The sequence below is a fragment of the Electrona antarctica genome (assembly GCF_951216825.1).
Source record: "Electrona antarctica genome assembly, chromosome: 21".
In the NCBI taxonomy this organism is placed as follows: Eukaryota; Metazoa; Chordata; class Actinopteri; order Myctophiformes; family Myctophidae; genus Electrona; species Electrona antarctica.
The window spans coordinates 35627876-35646614 of NC_136802.1; the positions used below are offsets into that span (position 1 = coordinate 35627876).

Below are 18739 nucleotides of genomic sequence, written 5' to 3' on the forward strand. Positions count from 1 at the left end.
GTCCGAAGCAATTTTTACTACTTTTCATTGGTTCAGTATTGATTAACCTGAACACACATACGTAAAGGGTGTTCAATAGCACCGGTTTATGCAAAAAAAATTGAGTTATGTGGTTTCCTCCGATATATTTTTATATTTTGAAAAGGTTTGGAACAAAGAAAGGGGGTTAAGTGATTAAAAGCAAATATGTTTTCTATATTATTGCTACATTTGAAAGGCTTATTTTAACATGTTTTCCTCTTTTGTTTTTTCCACCACCAGCTGTGTGCCCCATCCTGAGCGACCATGCTCGGGTGCCACCATGCCTCAAGTGCCCTTACGCTCTCGGTCCTCCTGGTCGGGGCGTCCTTCATCCCCCTTTCCACGCAGATCCCCATCAACGCCCCCGCATTCGCCGGCAGCCGGCACAGGGCTGCCACTCCTGGGCTGGCGGAAGGCGCGGCGGGGGACACGGCGGGGCGGGACGATGAGATGAGCTCCTTGCCAAAAGGAGGGGCGACAGGAGAGGAAGGGGAGGACGACGACGACGAGCTCTTCAAAGACATGGACCCCAAGACATTAGCGGCGCTCTTACTGGAGGCGCTGAATAAGCCCCAGGCAGAGAGGAGGACAGATGGGGGAGAGCAGGAGCGCACGGAGGAAGCGAAAGCGGAGCCCGCAAAGGCGGAGGAGGAAGGGGAGGCAGCGAGAGCAGCGGAGAGAGAAAACCGCGACAGAGACAGCGACGGACGACACGAGCTGGAGCTGGTGATGGCCGCCGCGGCCGCGCAGGGCAAAGAGGAGCGGGAGAGGCAGGAGGAGGAGGAGAGGAAGAAAAAGCAGGAGGAAGAGGAGAGAATGACAGAGAGAGTGACGAGCCGCACCACGAGTCAGACGGTGCCGGTGAAAACAGAGAAAGCTTCCAACCCTTCCGACGGGGGAGGGGAGGAGGCGGGAGCTAGAGAGCCGGCGCCGGGAGCTCCCCCCGCACGCCCACGCACGCCAGCAGCCACGGGCGATCCCCGGCAGAGCAACGAAGAGGAGGAGGAGCAGCTGAGCCCGGAGGAAGTGCAGAACCTGGAGAGGATGATGAAGAAGTTTCAGAGTTACAGTTCCGCCACCAAGAGGGAGAGAGATTCCCAGGTTGGCGAGAGGGAGAGCAGGGGGGGCTTCAGCCCCTACAATGAAATCCAAGCCGCGCACAAAGGGGCTATGTCCAAGAAGAAGCTGAAATGGCAGGAGGAGACAATGAAGGCCATGCACGTCCCGACGTTCAAGGGAGGCAATTTCATGGACGACTTCCGAGACAACGACCTCGACGACAACACCGACGGCCCGGCGCAGAGCCCCCCTCTGCCGGGGAACGACGTGATGGAACAGGACGAGCCTGAGGGAGAGGAGGAGGAGGACGAGGAAGAGGAGGTATTGAGCCCCGCAGAGGAGGAGGCGAGGGCCAAAGCCGAGCAGGAGGAGGTGCGGAGGCAGGCCGCCGAAATGCAGAGGGCCAAGATGGAGGAGGAGAAGTTGGCCGACATCGCCTCGGACATGCTCCTCCAGTACATGGTCAAGCAAAATGGCGGCAACAGGAAGTACGGAAAGTACTCCTCGCCTCAGTCCAACGCGGCCGAGGACAAGCGCTCTGACGAGGAGCAGGAGGCGGCGGACGATGACGACGACATCGACCCCCAGACCATCGACAAGCTGATCGAGATCTCCAGCAAGCTCCACCTCCCCGCCGACGACGTCGTCGACATCATCAGCGACGTGGAGAAAAAGAAGAAGAAGGACGTGGCGCTCGAGATGGGGATGTCGCCGCCCCCTCGGCAGCGCCCCCTAATGCCCATGTCGTCTTCTCAGTCATCCTCGCCGTCCATCAGCGGCATGTCGACATCGCGGATGGCAGCCGCTCTTAATAGCGCGCCGCCGTCTAAGCAAGACGCTGTTAACCCTCTCAAGGCCTGGTTTCTGGAGACGCCGCCCAGCAAATCGTCACTGTCCAGCGAGGAATTCTGGACCAAACCCCAGAAGCCGCTGTCAAGCGCTCAGGATTTCTGGCTCAAACCGCAGAAGTCCTTTCGGGGCAGTTATACGCCTTACGCCCCTTACGCATCCTACTACCAACAGAAACCCTATCGAGGCTACTATCCTATTTACTTCCCTCCTCCTCCTCCTCAAAACGCCAAACCGCGCTACTACGTCCCCAAACCTGCGCTCACCCTCAACAACCTCCTAGGCGGTTCGGCGGCAGACTACGACTACAATTTCGGCCCGAAGCGGCGCTTCCGCAACCGGGCCCAAGCCAGGCCCATGAGGAGACCTCCGGCGAGCCTTCGGCGAAACCCCTACTACGCCGACTACGTCTACTCGTCGTACCCGAGGACATTCCAGCAGGCGGCGCCCCTCCCCAAGCTGCGCTCGCCTCCCCGGCTGCAGGCCGGAGGCGCCCCTCGCCGGCGGAGCGGGTTCTACTACCGGCCCCCGGCGCCCGCCATGACCAGGGGCGGTGATTACGACTACGACGGCCAGAGAGGGAACCAGGCGGACGACGGCGTCGACGACGACGACCGCCGCCTAGAGAGCTACATTCAGCAGATCCTCATGAAACGGCCGCAGCTGGTCCAGTGAAGGAGGGATCAGTGTGAAGCACCGTTTCTCAATAGCTGGTCTGTAACTCTGAGAGTGTACAAACAGAACCATCGTTTTTCATTTTTGGAGTGGTGCAACCACTCCAAGGAACAGCAATGTCCGTGTTCACCTATGTGTTCACCCATGTGTTCACCCACCCACCTATGTGACTATGAGCACGAGTACCAATGACTACCAAAAGTGGCGCTGTTGTGCCAGAAACAGAGAGAGAGAGAGATAGTGCTGCACTGCTGCCTGCTAATGAGAGAGAGACAGAGAGAGAGAGAGAGAGAGAGAGGGGGGGAGTTGCACCACTCGGTTCACACGGGTGTGATTTTTCATATATATTTGATTTATATCTTTGGTACCCCTATCTACATGTACACTCCAGGGTTCCATGTGTACACTCTCAGAGTTACAGATTCATAAGGGGTCCATTTGGGCCCCCTGGTGGGCCACGGACCAGGCGTTGAGAAACACTTTAAAAGAGGGACCGATTGAGGTGCATGTGGGAGGAGAACAGAGAACGAAAGACTTTTGAGATTTTTGTTTGGTTTGGTTTTAGTTCAGTTTACGTTCGCTTTTTTTGGTGGCCCCATTTTTATTTAGTTTTGCCCTGTGTATTTCCTGTGTTCTTGGTTGGTCCGGTTTTTATAGTGTACACAGTTTGGCGTGCAACTATACTTTCGTTTCAAGATTGCTCTTTGATTCAAATGAGACCGTGGTTCTAAAGAGCAGAGCATGGACGAACAACAAGTGTCTCCCCCTCGGAGGAAGAGACAGACAGACAGACATGGTCACACTACAGTCTAGAACCCTCCATTGGACCACCCAGCGTAATGGCCTTCTCGTTCGCCATGTTTGGACATTCGGAAATGACTGAAAAATGGCAGATCGTCAAACGTGTCGTTGTCTGTGCTGTCAAAGAGCCGTTAATACTATGTCGAGTGTGACTGTGGAGCATCGAAAATAGCCGATCGACACGCAACTATACGCGTAGGGTTTAAACAGGCTGTAAGAATCTGTCAATCATTCATGCAAAGAGAGAGGAGTGAAAAGGTTACTCGTACATGGACGGAAACGATATTTCAAATGCTTGAAGTGCTTAAGTCTTAAGGGGTGCCTAAACCAAACGGCCTTGGTCAATTATTCGCTAAATTTGAAAATATTAAAAGAACAAATTCAAACCCAGAAACGGTCAACAATCATACAGTACCATAAAGGCGTATGACATGCATTTGGTAAACATTTTGAGACCGGATGTAAAAGCCTTATCTCATGTTTTTTAAAGGGCAGGGAATTTATAATTGTTTGTAGAAAAATTAACTAGCTATATATATACTGTATATATATATACTATTGCACCTTTTCATAATACATATCATTAGTGTGCCCACCACAAGCTCTTTATAATGAAATATTGTCATGGAAAAAGCATATTTCATGCAAAGGGCAGTGAAAGCCACAGTGCAACTATTAAAGGTTTCGGATGACTCATACCTTTACATAACTCCAATTACCTTGTTGCCATGGTGTCATTCGCTGGGTCAGAATGGGTATGGAATCCTTTACAGTCCGAGCTTTCTTCCACAGAGTCCAACCAACTGTCTGGTGGAACCTTGTATTTCCATAAGCAGTGGTGGAAAAAGTACTCAAGTAAAAGTATCAATACTTGAAAATAGCAGACCTACAAGCTCACAATGCATCGCATTGCGACGCATTGTGAGCTTATGGATGGACTATCTTCAAATGGCCGAAGTGTATATTATACGACTGAAGTGGGTAATAGAATATACAAAGTAACTAGTAACTACAGTTTTCAAATAATTGTGGTGGAGTAAAAGAGATGTAGTGGAGTAGAAGTAAAAGTACTGGAAAATAAAGTAAAAATACCTCAAAATCTTACTTAAGTACTGTACAGTACTTGAGTAAATGTACTTACGGTAGTTACTTTACACCACTGGTCCAAAGCCATTACTTCTCAGGAGAAAGGGAAAAAATTAACCACACAATAGTCACACAAACAGTACATGGGTAATTCATTGCTAATTTTGTACGACACTCTCACATGACAAAATATAGCAACGGCAATACAAGGTTTCTGCCCAGTTGCGACTCTGCGGACAACAGGGCCACGGAAATGTTTTCTATCGTGCCAACAAATGCCCTGACCTCAGACTGCAAGAGTGTCCTGTACAATTTGACCCATAAGACCCGTCAAAATCAGTGTCTCATTTCCCTATACATTTTCATGACTTACTGTACAGTATTGTCCCTCTGTTATTTACATTACAATGTCGTCTTGGCTTTTTATACCGCATGGTCATCCTTTTTTGACATTGGAATTGAATGTTTTTATACTTTTCTACACAACAATTGTAAATGTATAACGCGTATACATTCCATACATTTGAAGGACGCGGTTTAAAATGTCGTTGCCTTATTGTTGGGCGCATTTTCTCTGTAAAGCATTCTTTGGTTATCCACGAACAGATCGAATGGGTTCATTAATCGGTTTATTTCTCTAATGTATAGGTAAATAACAACCAATTCTTTCTGATAGACTGTTCTAAACCAATGATTTTTCAACTTCAAGGACCCCCCGCAGCTTTGTAAGCATTAGACCAAGGGATCCCAAATCTTTCCGGCTGTGACCTCCCGAAATAATCATATTTGAACTGGGGACCCACCCAGTTCAAATATCCAAATATCCATATTCAAATAACCACCGCATTGACACTATATAACTCTTGCAGTTACTGCTCTTTAAGGGTGCATTTGATTCCCACCTGTCGATCATTTAGCTGGGGGGCCCCAAGGAACACCCTCAAGGACCCCTGGGGGTCCCTGAACCTCACTTTGAGAACCACTGACTGTTCTAAACGATAAAGAGGAGATTATAATATTGCTGTTCATTTGCCGGCTATCTGGCGTTCACATTTAACTGAAACGGACTTGAAATGGTAGAAGGCTCCGGGATTCCACTTCTAAATGACTCTACTGCTGTGATGATGTGATTATCAACCTTATGTATTTGTTAATATAAGTGTCCAAGAAGAATTGGGTTGGTACCAATCTTGGATCGGGAATCAAATTCAGGGAAGAAAATCAATAAATAAGCTTAGCTAAGCTAAGCTTCCCTTTTTCAAACATGGCATCTGTGATGAGAATCAACATTTATTGTCAAATCTTATTAATAATGGCTAACTGATTCCTTTTAATTGTTAATTCATCTCTTTGTAACTGAGAGTGTACAAATGCACACATCTCTTCCTTTTTAATACAGAGAATTAGTAGAAGCGAGATGTTTACCAACATGAATCCGCCAAGTCACTTTCGCTGAAGAGTTTCGGTCAACAACATATCGTTTTTTTGTTTCGTTTAGTTTAATAAATGGAGGGGCTCGAGGAATGGGGAGAGGAGAAGGGGAACACAAACAAAAGCATTTTCTCATTTTTGATAGAAATGTGTTTTTATAGTGAAAGAATGGGGCGAGACAGATGAAAATGGTGATGGCGCGAGGAGACAAGGGGGAGGGTAGTGTCTGCACGTTTATCTGTACTTGCGTTCTAAAAATGTATTGCTTCTTCCGAAGACTTAACAAAGCATCCCGAAAAAAGTATAAAAAAAAGAAATCTAAAAGATAACAGAAAACAATGACGTTAGCGTACCTGCCGAGTCCCTGTTTTGAGTCTTGTGATGAGAAACTGTCGTCCATGGTCTTTCTAGATGTACTTTGTTGTAAAGTATGGTATACGGTGATAGAACATGGATATGTACTGTAAATATGCTGCATGTCCAACGACTAGTTTTGCTACACAGAGAGAAACAAATAAAGTCAACTATTTTTTATTAAGAAAAGGCTGTTTGTTTGTTTGTTTGCAATTATTCCATTCAGCACATTTAACCAGTGGTGGAAAAACTACTCAATTGTTTTACTTAGGTAAGTAAAAGTATCAATATTGCAATGCAGAAATACTCTGTTAAAAGTACAAGTCTGGAATTAAAAACTTACTTGAGTAAACATACAAAAGCAATGGTATCAAAATGTACTTAAAAGTACCAAAAGTAGATAGTACTCATTATGCAGAATGTCCCACATAGGCTGAGCTCACACCTTTCATGCAATTCTCTGCTCGTTGGATGCTCGTTGGATGCATGTTGTGTTGTGTCATGGCCGCCCAATGCATTGCCAATGGAGGTCACATGGTTTGACCCAACATTGTGTTGTGTGAGGGGGAGGGGCGTTTCGACTGCGCCCCTCCCCCTCACACAACACAATGTTGGGTCAAACCATGTGACCTCCATTGGAAATGCATTGGGCCGCTGGGCGGCCATGACACAACACCCAACAAGCACAGAGAATTGCATGAACCGTGTGAGTGCACCCTTAGCCATTTCACAAGTTTTCAAATGTATAAAATGTCTACAAATAATTTGAAAATATTGTAGATCGGCTATTTTCAAATGGCCGAAATGTATATAGTAACTAAAGTTTTCAAATAAATGTAGTGGAGTAAAAGTAAAAGTATTAGAAATTGGATCCGAGATGTAGTGCAGTAGAAGTAAAAGTATTAGAAATTGGAAAGACTCAAGTAAAGTACAAATACCTTAAAACAGTACAGTACCACTGCACCCTTATTTTGGGCACGTCATTATTGACCTCTATTTTTAAATCATTACGATTCAAAGCATTATTTACAAGCTCACAACATGGACTAAATCGACAGTTGATTTTGTCGACAAAAATGTATTTCGGCGGGCTTGATGGCGTTGTAAATAATGCTTGATTTCACACTTGGCTGCATGCTATAGTGCATCAGTGAAAAGAAATGTAGTCTGCGAACATTTTTCATCATAGTTTAAGGCCTCACTCAGACCTTTAAAACATTGATGCATGCTTGTTGTATGAATGTTGTAAGTGTCATGGCCGCCCCAATGCATTTCCAATGGAAGTCACATGGTTTGACACAACATTTTGGACTACAAGCTGTTGTATTGCTTTCGGCTGTGTTTCGACTGCGCCCCTCCCCCTCATACAACACAAATGTTGTTGTCAAACCATGTGACTCCCATTGGAAATGCATTGGGGCAAGATGTATCACACCCTTTGCATACAACAAGCATACATCAATCTGTTGCGACCGTGTGAGTGAGGCCTTAGGCCCGACTCACACCTTTCGATCTAGCATACAACATTGATGCATGCTAGATGCATGAGACTTATTGACTGATGCAAGCTCACAATGCATTTCCAATGGGAGTCACATGGTTTGACACAACATTTGTGTTGTATGAGGGGGAGGGGCACAGTCGAAACACAGCCGAAAGCCATACAACACAAATGTTGTGTCAAACCATGTGACTCCCATTGGAAATGCATTGCGAGCTTGCATCAGCTATACATCTCATACAACAAGCATGCATCAATGTTGTATGCTAGACGTAAAGGTGTGAGTCGGGCCTCAGTCTGCGAAAATCAATATATAGGATCACATGTTATTTGTATCCTATCCTGTCATATAAATCCAACCTTCACATTTGAGGCTTAGATTAGGTGATGGGAGGATAAACCTAAGATTAGGGTCTTCTCAGAGGTTTAGCGAGACAAATTACCCCACAGGATTCATTATTGTAGACCTGCTGTTCACGTAGAGCAAACCCCCTGCTGGCTTAGCAGGATGAGGAGATCAGAGGACGCCACCGAGTCAATGACCTCATTAAGCTGCAGTGGTGGAAAGTAACTAAGTACATTTACTTTAAGCACTACTGTACTTAACCCATTTATGTGGTATGTGGTATGTGATATAATAGTTTTTTTCTGAAAACTGTCAGTATTTAGAAGACATTTGTAGAATCGTCGTCGGGTCTAAATAATTTACAATTACAATTTAGGCATTTAGCAGACGCTCTTAATCCAGAGCGTCTTACAATAGGCAAGAACAAAAAGCATGGGAATACATCACATATGTAAAAAAAACAGAAAAGAACATATATAGATATGTTCTTTTCTGTTTTTTTTACATATGTGATGTATTCCCATGCTTTTTGTTCTTGCCTATTGTAAGTCGCTCTGGATTAAGAGCGTCTGCTAAATGCCTAAATTGTAATTGTAAATTATTTAGACCCGACGACGATTCTACAAATGTCTTCTAAATACTGACAGTTTTCAGAAAAAACTATTATATCACAGAAATTATATGAAATTGGCCGCCGACCCCCATCTGAAAATACGTTGTTCCAGGAACCCCCCAGAAGCAAAGATTTGAGCTAAAAACGTTCGCTCTGAAAGAATATATGTTCAAAGATTTGTGCCACATTTTCATGATTTTTCTAAAATAGCAGACCTGCAAGCTCGTAGCGCGGCACTCGGTGCCGCGCTATGAGCTTGTAGATCTGCTATTTTTCAATAGCTAAAGTATAACATACGTAATGTTTAAAACACCAAAAGTACAATTTTGAGGTATTTCTTTTTTACTTTGAGTATTTCCAATTTCCAATACTTTTACTTGCCCACTACATCTCAAGAGGCAAATAGTGTAGGCCTACTTTTTACTCCACTACAATTATTTGAAAACTTTAGTTACTAGTTACTTTGCAGATTTTGTTCATTATGACAAAACATACAACCCATTTTGGGGCGGGAACCCCTTTTGGTGTTTTAAACATTGTTATAATTTAGCTATTGAAAAATAGCAGATCTACAAGCTCATAGCGCGCCACCGAGTGGTGCGCTACGAGCTTGTAGGTCTGCTATTTTTGAAAAATCATAAAAATGTTTTTAACTAAATGGGTTAACCACTTGGGCCCTATACTGGCCATTTGAAAATAGCAGATCTACAAGCTCGCAATGCATGTGTCTAAATGGGGTAAATAGTGAATACTAGCCTTTTTTTACTTTGACAAATTGTTTCAACCTCCGTTTCACTGCCCCTCGTCCCCCGTCGGCCAGAGTTTGGGAGGATGTGGCTTTTAGGTTTTATGCTCCCTCCCGTGGTCCTGGAACCAGCTCAACAATGACATCAAACCGGAGCACTTTAATCCCCTTTGGATGATTTAAAATAAAGTTTACGTCATACACTAAAAGCTGCAGGTCTGCAGCTCTTTTACTTGGAGTTGGATTTAAACTCATTTAAACTGTGTTGCGGGCTTGTACATACATTACATATATATGAGTAAATGTACTTAGTTACTTTCCACCACTCATGTCACAAACAAATAAAAGTGACAGCCTGCCCTACATATCATAACTATACCTCTCTAAAAAAAGAGCAAATGAATAGATGAGAACGGATCCTCGACCTGACCTTGGCCGGCCTCTTAATTAACACAGTGGTTCTCAAAGTGGGGTCGACGAGGAGATAATAACATAACATGTTAACTTCTGAACTGTCCACAGCCTCCATGGTTGAGTGGGGAACATAGAACCTTTTATAGAACCTTTTCTTAGTTATGTGGGGAACATATAACCTTTTTTGAGTGGGGAACATAGAACCTCTTTTTGGTTGAGCGGGGAACATAGAACCTTTTTTGGGGGGCCGGGTGAGTGGGGAACATAGAACCTTTTTTGGGGGGGCCGGGTGAGTGGGGAACATAGAACCTTTTTTGGGGGGCCGGGTGAGTGGGGAACATAGAACCTGGGGAACATAGGGATGACCCCCAAGGAGAGGGTTCCAGGGGGATCTACAGCAAAACTATTCTAACCACTTTGACCCTATTTTATACTTTGGTTAACTTAAAATAAACCGAATCTACAAACTCACTTGAGAAAAAAAAACAACAACAATTGACCCATTGTCAACCTTCTGATTGGTTCGTGACAGACTATAACCAGCAGGCTCTTTCAGCCTCGTTCTACCCTGGTTCCACCCTGGTTCCGCCTCATGGCTGTTTATGTTGAATTTGCTAAAACATTTAAAAACATAATTTATGCCCAGTCACTACACTGCACCTGAGATCTCCCTTTTTGCTGGGACCGAGTTTAAAAGAAGAATTGAATACACTGAATATCAATACGAAGCAACTGAAAAAACACATGGTAAGACTAGTGGATGGAGAGAAAGGATTTTTGTTCAACCAAGAAACAGCAACCAATGGGTGCCAAGAGAGGCCCAACCACGACTTGACAAAGGGTCAATTTGGAATAATCTTTACAAACGGGGGGAATCGCAGCTAAATACATAATATCATCCCTGTCTGAAAAAAAAAAAAGAGTCCACCAGAGAGAGAGACAGACAGACAGACAGACGAGAAGGAAAAAACAGATATAAGCAAGGGGAGATGGAATGAGATGGAGGGATGGGTGATATTCGGGGTGGGGGGGGGGGGGGCAGTACCAGTGATTCATGATGTCACGTGGCGCTGGATGGGTGACTCACTCACCAGCATCAGCATGCAGCCAGCCAGCTACTGCAGAACCCCCTGCCTTCCTCCCACACACACACACACATACACAGTGATTTAGCAGATGTGTCAATATGTGTAGGCCTACATATCGTGCTAGTAGACGGATTCTTCTTTTGTTTTTCACTTCTGTTATTATGAGTGTTCTTCAGTACTGTATAGTACCACCCGGTATGGATGTTTGTCTGCAGCCCTAAAGTCACAACTGCTGAAACAACTGAACATTCTGTTCAAAGATTGTTGGACAACCACTTCAGAAACTTTATACATCCACGTATGATAACAGCATCCTAAGGTTAGCGAGGAATATCACCTCTAATACTAAGCATGTGTTGTATGGAGAATATAGGTTGCTACCTTCAGGAAGGAGATATGGTGTACCAGCATACGATAAGGTCAGACTAAAGAGGTCCTTTGTCCACCAGTCGACATTGAGGCTTAATCAGGAGTTGTAGTAGCCACGGGGTAATCTATGTCTTTATGTATGTAAATTGTCTTGTTCTTTGTGTTATGTCAAATGTGTGTATATGTGTTCTGCATACTTGGCTGCTTGGTTGCAAGACAAATTTCAGTTTGAACTGACAATAAAGTACTAGATCATATCATATCAACGCACGCGTATGTGCATAAACTTGTACACTGATGCAGAATAGATGCGCACACACTCCCGTCTATAAACGGGGTTTGTGGACAGGTGGGACTTCACTAACTCTCTAGCTTCTAGCAGCAGCTAGAAGCTAGAAGCTGCTGCTAGAAGCTGCTAGAAGCTGCTGCTGATTGGCCAGGCCGTTTTGTGGCCGGGCATCAAGTCTGCCTGAGAGTTCCCAGATGGGAGCAGGAGGGGGGAACCCAGTGTATTCTCTGCTGCCCCATCTGGCGGAGTCAGGTTAGGACTTCACAGCAACTCTTCAAAGACACAGGGGAACAGTGAACCCATTTTGGGCAGGAACCCCTTTTGGTGTTTTAAACATTGTTATAATTTAGCTATTGAAAAATAGCAGATCTACAAGCTCATAGCGCGCCACTCGGTGGCGCGCTATGAGCTTGTAGGTTTTTGAAAAATTGTGAAAATATATTATATTAAATATATATATTTTAGAAAACTGGAGGATTTAGAAGATTTTTTTTTAATTTTGAGGTCAGGCCTAAATGGGTTAAGCATCTTTTGTTCCCTTTCTTACATTTGTCTTCATTCCATTTACAGCCGTGTTTACGTGAAATACAGAGAAATGCCTTTGATACGGCATTCAAGGGTAAACCCCCTCAATAGGTTATGCAAAAATAAAAAAAGCACCTCTTTTAGCTGAAACCTTGAAAAAAAAACATTCAAGAGCATATACTGCATAGCAGCATGACAAAAGACATCGACACGGGACGCGGTCGTTTACTTTAAAATGGTATTTAATGTCATTATAAAATTACATTCACACATTGAGTCCCTTTTGATGAACAAACAAAAAAAAACAACATACAACAGTGTTCAACATGCCTCCGCTAGCCTGCATGCTATAGAGCCGTGTACCAACACTTAGGCCTCACTCACACCTTGATGCAACATTGATGCATGCTTGTTGTATGAATGTTGTGAGTGTCATGGCCGCCCCAATGCATTTCCAATGGAAGTCACATGGTTTGTAGTCCACATGTTGGACTACAAGCTGTTGTATGGCTTTCGGCTGCGTTTCGAATGCGCCCCTCCCCCTCATACAACACAAATGTTGTGTCAAACCATGTGACTCCCATTGGAAATGCATTGGGGCAAGATGTATCACACCCTTTGTATACAACAAGCATACATCAGTCTGTTGCGAAGGTGTGAGTGAGACCTTAAACCCACACCCTGTCCTCAGTGGTGGAAAGTAACTACAGCAAGTACATTCACTTAGGTACAATTTTGAGGTATTTGTACTTTACTTGAGTATTTTTTTAATGTCCAGTACTTTTACTTCTACTCCACTACATCTCAGATCAAAATATAATAGTATATATATAAATACACTTTAGTTACTTTGATTATTACAAAACGTACAGTAACCACTTCAGCCCTATATACATTTCGGCCATTTGAAAATCAATCTACCAGAGCTCACAATGCGTGTGCGATGTGACATATTGTGAGCTTGTAGATACGCTATTTTCAAAAGATTTTTTTAATACATTGTATAACGTTTAATCGGATATTCTGCATAATGAGTACATTTTGATGGCAATACCTTTGTACTTTTACTCAAGTACCTTTTGAATTCTGAATTTTTAAGTTTCTCTATATTGCAGTATTGAAACTTTTCCTTAAGTAAAACAAGCAAGTAGTTTTTCCGGGGTGCATACTTAGTTTAGACTAGTCATTGGTTAGACATGGGTTAAGGTTAGGTTTAGGTGTGCTGCCCCGTGGGAGGTTAGGTTTAGGGTGAGGGTTTGAGATAGGTTGTAGTTGTAGGACTAATGACTGGTCTAACCAATGACTAGTCTAAACCAAAAACTGTCTAAACTAAGTACTGCACCCGTTTTTCCACCACTGATCGTCCCCCTCCCTCCCTCCCCCCCTTCCACCAGGCAGTCAAAGACCTCGTCAAAGATTATTACCTACAGCATAGTATACTTTATACCAGTGTATCAACTCATGAGAGCCCTAAAGCGGAACGATCTCTTTAGATAGAATCATCTGAATCTCAATTACCATTTTAGATTTTTCTTTCCTTTCTTTTAAGCAGAAAAAGAAGAAAAGGAAAAGGAGACAAGGTCACAAGTACTCAAAGAGGGGCATGGATTTAAAATCACATTTAACCCTGGCATCCCCCTTTTTGCCAATATACATGCTTGCAGATCGGCTATTTTTTGCCATCTGTAGAATAAAGTAACTAGGTTGAAACAAACACTCAACACGGAGGGGGAGGGGGGGGGGGGGGCTGTAATAATGTAAATGTGCCTTTTTTTATAAACAAAATAAGTTGAAGCAAGGGGCAGCAGAAGTCAGTCAAGGACACACAATCACAAAGCAAAACAGCCCTCGAAATAAAACAAAATAAGTTGTTCCCTCGATGCAGACAAAAACACTTTTTTGGAAAAGTAAAGACCAAATGTATACAAGGAACGTGTGAGCATTTTAGGCATTTGCACGCACGTACGTACATCATAGACTATCTGAAATGTATCTTAACCCATTTTGGGCGGGAACCCCTTTTGGTGTTAGCATTATGTTATGCTTTAGCTATTGAAAAATAGCAGATCTACAAGCTCATAGCGCGCCACCGAGTGGCGCGCTACGAGCTTGTAGGTCTGCTATTTTTGAAAAATCGTGAACATATTTATTTCAGAAAACTGGAGGATTTAGATTCTTTTTTTTTTTTTTTTCGAGGTCAGGCCTAAATGTCTTAAAGCCAATGTATACTTCATTGAAAAGTACTGTACTGTACATACGGTACTTTCAACTGAATAGATTGTAGACGCGGAATGTGTCAACATTTCTTTCCATTCTTTTACGAGTCAAAATAATGCTGTTTTTTGTTGTACGATAGTCAAGTTGTTTGACTAAGTATATAAATTCACTTTTAGTTTGCAGGAGCTACTTGCATAATTTAAATGAGTTTTACTCCCATTCAAAACTCTTTTGTTTTCCTTACATGTCGGCATATTGGTCACCTCATGTTAACAATCACAGATATCACATTTCATTGAGCCTTTACTCGTGAAACATGTATACAAAAATTCTGAATTCAGCAAGTACAGTATATAATCTCACGAAACACGCACACAAAATAATAATAATAAACAAAATAAAAAATAAAGCTCTGAGCCTCTGCCTGAAGACCAAAAAGCCTATTAATTAATATCTCCCCTGGGCAAGGGAGATTCCACTTTAGGCTAGCGGTTAAGATGCTCCACGTGGGAGATGAGGGTTTGAATTCTCACGTCGGGGCCTTTTTTCACCACACTTTGATTTAACCCATTAAAACTAGAAAGGAAAGCATCCGTGTCTTTTGAGATTAAATTGTGAAAATGTGTGGAGAGTATATATGTATGACCAGATTTGACTGAGGGGCTGCCATTAGATGTTTTTACACACACACACACACACACACACACACACACACACACACACACACACACACACACACACACACACACACACACACACACACACACACACACACACACACACACACACACACACACACACACACACACACACACACACACACACACACACACACACACACACACACACACACACACACACACACACGTTTTAACAACAAATGTTGACAGGGAACACCTGTGGGGATCCCCAAGGGGGAAGTTGATAATGTTGCTCGGGAGAGGGAACACTGGAAATCTCTGGATGATGGATGTTAGGATTTAGAAGACATTTGACAATCAGCCTCAGGTCTTAATGGGTTAAAACGGCCCCACGCCTACAGAAATGGCAGGTCCATCCAAACATGGTGTTAATCGAGGCGAGCGAAAACTGAGCTGTAATAAAGAAACGCCTTGGGGTTAAAATTCTTGTACAATTATAGGAACAGCACGAACCTCGTGCTGCGCACCGAAATTAGTAATGTACAAGCTCACAACACCACATGCGTAGGCCTGTCACCGTTATTAGCATACAGAATTTCATGATCGCAATTATTTTAGCCTAATCGTCATAATTGTTTCCGTCTTGGGAAAATGTTTACACATTTTCAAAACACAACAGATCTACAAGCTTACGACGTGTCACTGCATGACATGTCGTACGCTCGTGGCTCAGCCGTTTCAGCAATTTCTTTGCATTCTTTAAAAATAATTAAATTATTAAAACGTGCCAGTAATTTCTTTGTACGTTTAAGTTACTTGTCGTATATCTGCCCTGTGTGTGCAATTTGTTTGTAGCCTCGAAACCAAACAGAATTGAAATTTGTATTCATACATGTTCCAATATGTTCAAAGCACTTGTAAAAGAGACTATGGTCTCAATGTGATTTTACTGGTTAAATAAAAAAATAAAAAAAATTAAGTTCAATGCCAAAAATGTGTTAATAGCCAATTAATCGTCAACTTAAAAGTTGTGACAGCCCTATACAGCAGGGGTTCTCAACGTTTTTGGCCGGGGACCCCCGGAAATGCTTTGGCAATGTCTCGGGACCCCCGCCCCGCCCCCTCCCGACCCCCAATATAAATTGACTGCTACAATAACCTTAAACCATTTTGGGCGGGAACCCCTTTTGGTGTTTTAAGCATTGTTATAATTTAGCTATTGAAAAATAGCAGATCTACAAGCTCGTAGCGCGCCACCGAGTGGCGCGCTACGAGCTTGTAGGTCTGCCATTTTTGAAAAATCGTGAAAATAAAAAATTAAAAAATCTTTTTTTTTTAAGCATTTTTGGGGACCCCCTAAAATAATTTGGCGACCCCCCGAGGGGTCGCGACCCACGGGTTGAGAACCCCTGCTATACAGTACATGGGTTATTTTCAGTGCTGCAACAGAGCTTAAACACTCCCCCACACCCCCACACACACACACACACACACACACACACACACACACACACACACACACACCCCGTGTACACAGTCAAAACCAATCCGTTCCCAACACCCACACCCTTGCCTATTAATTATATCACACTTCAAAGCCCATGACAAAAGCTGTGATCAGGATGGAAGTACACGCAAACACAAAAATAGATACAAAACACCCACCCCCAGAATCGTGAAATCCTGTATTATTAATTTGAAAAATTACTTCATAACAAAAGCAGCTGACGTTTTGGAGGCAGCCGAGACTTTAACCATGACTGAAAACAGTGACTCACAGTAAGACAAATGGACGTTCTACACAGGAAATACAATTATAAATTAGGAGCAGCTTTTGGTTGCATTTGTTTGCCTCAGAATGTCAACATCAAAAAACAAAATAGCACGCACACGCGCGCGCACACACAAAATAGCACACACACACACACACACACACACACACACACACACACACACACACACACACACACACACACACACACACACACACACACACACACACACACACACACACACACACACACACACACACACACACACACACACACACACACACACACACACACACACACACACACACACACACACACACACACACACACACACACACACACACACACACACACACACACACACACAGTTCCTGGTAGCTCATGAGAAGTACTGATGTGGTTTATAGACAAAGAACAACTGTCATGTAGGAATATGGTGGTGTTCAATGTCACAGGGTCCTGGCTCCGTTGTTGGGGACAACATTGGGGTCCTCGTCTATGAAATACACAGATGGAAATATAAACTCCGACTATAGAGCAGGCCTTTCAACGTTTAACCCATTCTGGGACGGGGAACCACTTTTGGTGTTTTATCCCTTCAGGACGGGAACCCCTTTTTGGGGATATTTTGTCAGAATTTAGAAGGCCTTTTTAAGAATCGGGCCTCAGTCCTAAATGGGTCAACTACTTAAACCGTATATGGAAACCTCTTATCTCCATATTATAATTGAATATGTTTATCGTAAATGATCGCCCTACTTGATCATACAGCATCAGACTAAAGCATCAAAGGGAGCAGATCTGAAAGCGTGAGGTTGTCGATCTGCCATTTTTGCAATTTTAATCCTGAGAAGTAACTGTTTTGGACATCTGAAGTTTACAGTCGACAGAGACGGTATACTTCGTTGACTGGTGGTCCCCCAGGGGTCTGTACTTGGGTCTCCTCCTTTTTGCCCCGCTCAAAACCAAATGCCACCATAGAAAATAGCAGATCTACTGTACAAGTTCACAATGCGACGCAACTACGTATCGAGTGAGCTCGTAGATTGGCTATTTTCTCAGTTCGCCCGTTATGACATGCACAGAATAGGGACGCAAGGGTGTGTGTGGTTTACACTTGATTGCAAATCAACGTGTGGCACACCCACCAAGAAAAACGTTTGCTTTTCAATGCAGTACAATTTGAACGTCTTTGTTTTATCAAAACCACTGTGTGAGAGATAATTAGCATATTTATTAAGTATGAACTAAAAACAGCTTGCAGGGAACTTTTCCTGGCTCCAAATGAGGTTCGTGTTAAATGAAGAACATTTATTAGAACTGTTCAAACTCTGCAATAATTGTAGATCGCAGTAAAAAATAGCACTTGATAGCATATAGCGACTACACACATCCTCTTGGTTATACACCATAGTATGAAGCAATTAGATCATAAATAAGTCAAAACACAGCAGTAAAATATGCCAGTCCTGGGATAAAATACATCAAATAAAAAGCTGCAAGATGTCAAGGTCAACCGGCAGATCAACTACGCGACGAGCGTTATTCGTTTTACCGTGGTTAAAAAAACAAAACGGTAAAAACCGCACATTGCATAAAATGGACAACCCTCTGAATCAGTGGTTCTCAACTAGCAAGTATAGCCTAACATGAGGTATCCATTAATATTGACAGCTGGGGGAAGCAAGGCACATGAAGTGAACTTTACTGCATCCAAGCGGTGTGTGATATGTGTGTGTGTGTGTCTGACAGACTGTGAATACGAGTAGTTGTGAAAGTTATTAGTAGTCGTTAGGTAGATATTAACTGATGAATGGTAGGTTTATATTAACCTCCTGCATATCTACAAGCTTATAGATCAGCTATTTCTTCATGTATACTAGCTTACTAGTATACATGTATTAACCCATTCTGGACGGGAACCCGTTTGTGTTTTAACTAAG

General features: G+C 43.3%; 2 protein-coding genes and 1 long non-coding RNA gene across 3 annotated transcripts in view; 1 reads left to right on the forward strand and 2 right to left on the reverse strand.

Moving 5' to 3' along the window:
• The window catches only part of ap1s1 (adaptor related protein complex 1 subunit sigma 1), a 67068-nt gene that overhangs the window by 21183 nt on the left and 27146 nt on the right, over positions 1-18739 (reverse strand). The window lies entirely within an intron of this gene.
• vgf (VGF nerve growth factor inducible) lies at positions 286-2604 on the forward strand (the record flags this gene model as incomplete). The annotated part of the gene is made up of 1 exon (XM_079490571.1): positions 286-2604. The coding sequence occupies one exon, from the start codon at positions 286-288 to the stop codon at positions 2602-2604; it is 2319 nt and encodes a 772-aa protein (XP_079346697.1).
• LOC306914610 lies at positions 12391-14110 on the reverse strand. Its single transcript, XR_013788711.1, has 2 exons — positions 12834-14110; positions 12391-12534 (listed from the first exon to the last, which is right to left on the reverse strand). It is a non-coding gene; the product is annotated as an uncharacterized lncRNA (long non-coding RNA).